The sequence below is a fragment of the Pseudochaenichthys georgianus genome, chromosome 17 (assembly GCF_902827115.2).
Source record: "Pseudochaenichthys georgianus chromosome 17, fPseGeo1.2, whole genome shotgun sequence".
In the NCBI taxonomy this organism is placed as follows: Eukaryota; Metazoa; Chordata; class Actinopteri; order Perciformes; family Channichthyidae; genus Pseudochaenichthys; species Pseudochaenichthys georgianus.
Window position 1 is genome coordinate 20,460,375 of NC_047519.1, and position 6,000 is coordinate 20,466,374.

General features: G+C 43.5%; 1 protein-coding gene across 3 annotated transcripts in view; it reads right to left on the bottom strand.

Annotated features, from left to right (window-relative positions):
* epha4b (eph receptor A4b) overlaps positions 1-5,753 on the bottom strand; it is a 106,431-nt gene extending 100,678 nt beyond the window's left edge. For all 3 annotated transcript variants that reach the window (XM_034104190.1, XM_034104189.1, XM_034104188.1), the window contains exon 1: positions 5,584-5,753. In XM_034104190.1, coding sequence (XP_033960081.1) covers positions 5,584-5,701 — 118 coding nt within the window. In that variant the 5' untranslated portion in view covers positions 5,702-5,753. The remainder of the gene's footprint in view (positions 1-5,583) is intronic.
* Between the last annotated feature and the right edge of the window lie 247 nt (positions 5,754-6,000).

Consider the following 6,000-nt stretch of genomic DNA (forward strand, 5'->3'; position numbering starts at 1 on the left):
CAGTAAACAACGAGACAGAACAAGCATAACTAGCAGAACACTGAAGCTAAAGGAGATAAGTGGCGGATGTGCTGCAGGGAAATTCAGCAGGGAATTATTCCAGAAAAACATCCCTAACCAACATAGAAACATTTTGAAGCTCGACCCTGTTTGACCACACAATATTAATGCATCAAAAGCTTTAGCTCTTCTTGTGTCTCAAGAGAAATGTCCAACACAGGACTACAAATCAGCAATCGGGGTCATAAAAACAACAAGAAGACAAGCAAAAAAGATAAGCATTCGTGACTTGCAAGAAGCCTTCTGAGAAGCTATACTACCTTTGTCAACCAAGGCTATTTCAAATCTTTGAACACAGAGGGACTGTACACACGTTGATGTAAAATAAGCCCATTTGAACAATTTCAAGAATGCGCCGATTAAATATGTATACAAATGTTTTCCTATGTATCTTTTCTATAAAGTCAAATCGAGAGGAATCTATATAGATGTTTTCTGGCAGTTCAATTCTAGTTTCCAAGTCCTCAGGTATTTTGCTCTCGTAAAACAGGTAAGAGGGAAAGGTTGAAGCGCTGGTCAGCAAACACACTATAGCTACGGCTGACCCAAATCCTCGGCTGTTTGTTTGCAAAGCTGCCTAATGCAGGCTTTCAGAGCCACGGCACGAGCCAAGCCTGCAGAGAAAACAAGACGGGAAAAACAGAAAGAGAGGGAGAGGTATGGAAACAACCAAATTCAATTTGGACAAATTAAAGGTCAGGACAGGGGGTGCTGCGATAGGGGCGGGTAGAAAGTGGTCAAGGCCCACTGATCAGTGATTTGAGCAGCAGTTAAGGGCTTGTTCAGGGGGGAGGGGGTCAACAGATGTGGCGAGGGCCCACTTATTCCCAAACATGACTGCAGCCATCACACTGGGCGAAGGCTTCCTTTGACATTAATGAACTGTGCATCCGACTGGAATCATTCAAGCTTAAAAACTGTTCAACTTCAGGACTAGCTGTTAAAGGCACACACATGTTCACTTCACTGAATATGTTGCTGTTTTCTTTATCAACTTGTATCAGTGTTTCCCCTACCATTGTCTAGGAGGGGCGCTGCGCCCGCCAACGGAGCCCCGAGCCCTCCCTGAGATTCCAGGTGTTTTAAAAAAATATATATATAATTTTTTTTTAAATATATATTTAAATAGCACCAAATTGCAACTAATCTATATCTACTGTCACTTTTCACATCGAACATGTGCTCTTTTATTAAATAAACTAAATGCTTTCATGTTAGGTTGTGAGTTTATTGTTTTTGACCCTAAGAAACACTGATGCTGCTCTGCTCCAGAGGATTTAAAAAAATAATATCCCAATGCCCCCCCCCCCCCCCCCACACACTCAGACAGCACCCCCCAAAGCAGTAAACCTAGGGGAAACACTGTGTATAAATTAAATGATATACACACTGATATGCAACAAATACTTTGAAGTGATGAGTTCACTCATAAAGCATGCAAAACAAAAAATAAAAGTCCTAAACATATTTATTCTATGGCTGTACTGAAGTGCAATAGCTACTGTAAAGTTGTGTTTGAATGTGTTCACATCATTAGAAGAAAAACTAAATGTATGCTTATATACCAATAACGAAGTCCAGTGGCTTTTTCTATTATTTTTAAACAGGCACAGTCTGCATATCATCTCCTTGTTTAATGTGTGCAAAAGCCCCACTGTAAAAAGTGACTATTTGTGGCTTTATGAGGGGCAGTGACTTCCTGTAAACCCCCATAAAACCGCGAATGCTTGTTTTAGTCTCCGGTTAGTGCACAGATTAAAAAGATATAACCTTTGTAAGATTTTAAAGTTCTTGTAGGCAAATGTATTTTTACACTTTTACGCAGCCTGCTAGCTATTTCCCTTGTTTCCAGGCTTTATGTCAAGCTTAGCCAGCTGCTGACTGCTCAGCTTCATGTTTAACAGACGTGACGTCGAAATGGATCTACTCTGTAGGAAAGTGAATACACGTGTTAAATGGTTTATCCTTTAACAAGAGAATAATCTTAATAAAAACGTATTCAGAAACCACTGGCTACACTCAAACAAAACACAAAGGCTCTGTGGTTGACCAACAGGATAAATGTGTGTGTTATTTAGCTTTTTGATTAACTACCTCACTTTCTTTGTTCTTTTTCCGTCCTTATTGTTATTAAATCTTTTGTTTTATCACACAGATTCTCTCCTGTGGATTTGTCTGTATAATTTCAGCCTCCCTCTATCTTTTGCTCTCCCTCTCTCTCTCCCTCCCTCCCTCACACACACACACACACACACACACACACACACACACACACACACACACACACACACACACACACACACACACACACACACACACACACACACACACACACACACACACACACACACACACACACACACACACACTGAATCCATGAGGTGAAGCCCTCACAGCAGAATCCTTCTGTGTCACTGAGCTGTATTTATAACCCCATCTATCACCCAGCCCCGGAAATTCATGACACTATTCTCTGGACCAAGACCACCAAACTGCCCCCTAGCCATACATTACGATAGGAAGCGTGTATGTGGGCGTGCATGTGCATATCAGGTATGGGCCTGTGTGAAGCAGATAAAGGAGCTCCACCCCATTGCAGAATACATACGTACAGTGGCTCTTCAACTGTTTTCACCTCTACTGGAGACCAACGAGGGGGAATTGAAGAAGAAAAGGATAAAGAAAAGAAGAGATGGAGGCCAGTAGGGAGAAAAGGGAACATATGAAACAAGGGGATTAAAGATGGAGGAGGAGTAGAGGAGGTGGACGGGAAAATCGAGTATGAGTGTGCTCGTGCTTGCTGTCTTTCTCCGGTGCTCTCTGATGAGAGCAGAGATCTATATCCTCTTCTGTCCAAGGTCATGGTTGTTACATGGGACCATAGCAATCTCCCAGACCCACACACACAGTGGAATTATGGCTCTGCCGATAACTACAAGCAACCATTATAGATTAAAGCAATTAAACCAGAGGAGACCTTTGACCCAACATTATACCACAGTCAGGAGCTTGTGTGAATCATACGAAGAGGGCATGCTTTACATATGCTTGCCTCTGCACTAACTGCTCACCCTCAAGTTAACCTTACAAAGCAATACAGCATCCCCCCCCCAGCACCCTGAGGGCAATCCAATACAAAGCTTCAATTGTACTGTAGTTCCGAGACCAATTACAGATTACATCAAACCCCAAGACTATAACATGAAACCACAGATGAGTCACTTCTTTCCCATGTTTAGTTGTTCTTCCCTTCCCTTTCTGCCGTCTCTTGGTTATTAATGCAATGATGTATCCACTCACATGCTGTTTTCAGGGAGTCAAATCACTCATCTACCTTCATTAGCATACTCTATTACACAGTGGAAGAAAGCGCAGGGCTGAGGGCTCCCAGTCATACTCCGATGTTTTCTAGGATTGAGGGGGTTTATTTATAGAAAGAGAGGGGAGATACAAAAATAGAAATAGTCTGCTCCCCTTCCTCCAAGAAGCTGCACAAGGAGGAGGGTGCAAAAAAGGGAGATGTAGGTGCAAAGAAATGACAAAAGGGGAGAAGATACTCCGTGTTGGAAAGGATACAGAGAGGAACTAAAGATGGGATGAAGACAGCGGGACCTAAACAAACCATGGGACCACTGAGCATCCACCCTGCAGTTACATCAGTATGCCCTCAGGGTTCAGACAGAGGGTGTGTTGGGCTCCCTCTGCTGGTGCACAACAACTCATCCACTCCTCTTCCTCCTTTTTTCTGGTGGTAACAAAGACCTTCAGAGCACGCTCTTCATCAAAACAACTTCTGAATGATCACTTTCTTTTCCACCTACATCTCAACCCCTAATTCGAGCAGGTTCAAACAATTCTATCAATTCTGACAGGTCCATCCTCAGAACGGAGTTTCGTGGAAATGCCAAAAAATGTCGAGCAGATCTCTGTTTGTAAACTTGTTGACAGCTTAACACTATTTGCATTATCAGAGGCACTGTGTTCTTAATCGAGCCTTGAGAGGTCTGTCTCTTCTTTTATGACAGCCTTGCGTCTACTCGACAGACTCAGAGGGAAAATTTCCTGGAATAACACGACTATACCGAGATACAAAAATGGCTTCATTAGATTACTTTCCGCTCTGGGCACATACATGCACACATCCTCTACATACACACACAAACAATGGGCTTATACTGTAGGTGCTCTTTAGGACAGTAGTCTAAAACAGTAGGACCAGAGGCAGGTAATCGCAAACAGATGTGGACTGGCAGTGTTTATCTGAGCAATCTGACTGGTCCCTCACTTTAACAATTCTCAGGTAGGACACACACGTAGCTGTTAATCTATATATCAACAGGAGTTTCCTTTTAATTCCAATTGGTTTCATCATTCATGCTCATTTCGATGAATATTTCAACAGTGTTAGTGTCTCCTTCATGTGCATTGTCTCCTGCTGTTAAAAACACATCTCCTCTCTCTCCCTGTACCCTCCAGAGCCTTTGTTCTGTGTGAACTCCACGGGGCTGTGACATACATTCAGCTCATACTGTCAAAGTGAGACAGACACAGGAGATCCCATCCAACCTCAGCCTGCCATTGTGTGCATGAGTTTAAGGCGAATTATTTGAGTGTTTATGTGAGTGTGAGGGGGAAACTGAGAAACTGGAGCTTTGTTGAGCCACAGAGAAGGAATGACTGAAGCTTTGGGGAATACTAAATGAAATGATTCACAGAATGAAAATAATCTCATAGAGTATCAAACCCTGTCTGAAAGCCTTCCAGCGAAAACAACACACACACTTCTGATTTTGTCCAAACAACCATCTGCTTTTATAAACACATCATTGTGAAAACAACTTGTGCAAACTGGTCTGTTCTGACCTCCCTTTAGTTCAACTTCCCATTAAACAAGCCAGCTACCATGTTTCCGCCCAGCAAGCAGTCAGGAGTAGTTAGTGAGTAAATGCATTGGCTAATTTCAGGCCAAGCATCGATGTTAATACAATAACTGAGAGAGGCTCAGCAGCAGCGTGTGACAAATGTAATGTAATTGCTACTCCTCATTTGCAGACTGAGGGCTACAGCAGAGGGGAAAAAACATGTAGCCTATCAGTGCTTTATAATGAAGATATCTATAATTAAAATGGATTTTGGCAGATATGTCAATGTTGTTTTGGCGTAATCCTTCTAAGTTAGGCTACTTTAATGCAAGACACATAGTTCCAGAGATGAATACAAATGTGAAGAAGCTCTCCCGATGTCAGAAAGTGAAATGTCTTCATCAGCCCTCTCTATCTTCAGCATGGCAGGTTTGCCTTGTGTGTATATATCATACAAATTTAATGTCAGTATGCTCGGAAAAGAAAAACGTGACGAACAGTTTTCCCCCTCTCTCCGCTTTTCTTTATACATGATTCATAACCGAGCCGAGCACTTAACGGGAGTCACCGCCGCTCTTACCCGGGCAAGTGGAACCGCGGGAAGAGGCTCCCCATCCGCCGACACACGCAGCAAACAACCCGTGTCAACTCCCTCACTCACCTTCATTCTCCGGGTAATTCCTTAAGGCTCGGCACGGCGACAACGCGTGAAAAAGAAGAAGCAGGGAGGACAGGAGGGGAAGGGATGGATAGATCCACAGGACGCGTGCTGGTGCCATTTTTCAGGCTGCGCTGCGCCCTCGCTGCATCCCTGTTGCGGTGTAGAGTCGGTGAGCGCAGCCTTGCGATTGAGGAGAGAGGGAGAAAGAGAAAGCAGGGGAGCGGGCAGAAGGGGAGAGAGAGAGGAGGAGACGCTGGGAAGGAGGGTCTACAACCAGCCAAGTCCTGACAATCAACCGCCTGTCTCTAGGGTCGTATGGAAGGCCTTTGGAGACTCCTCAGTCCTCACACTAGGAAACACTGTATACAATAATGTATGATAATGATTTAGCCCTGATATGCAGTTTTAATATGTACT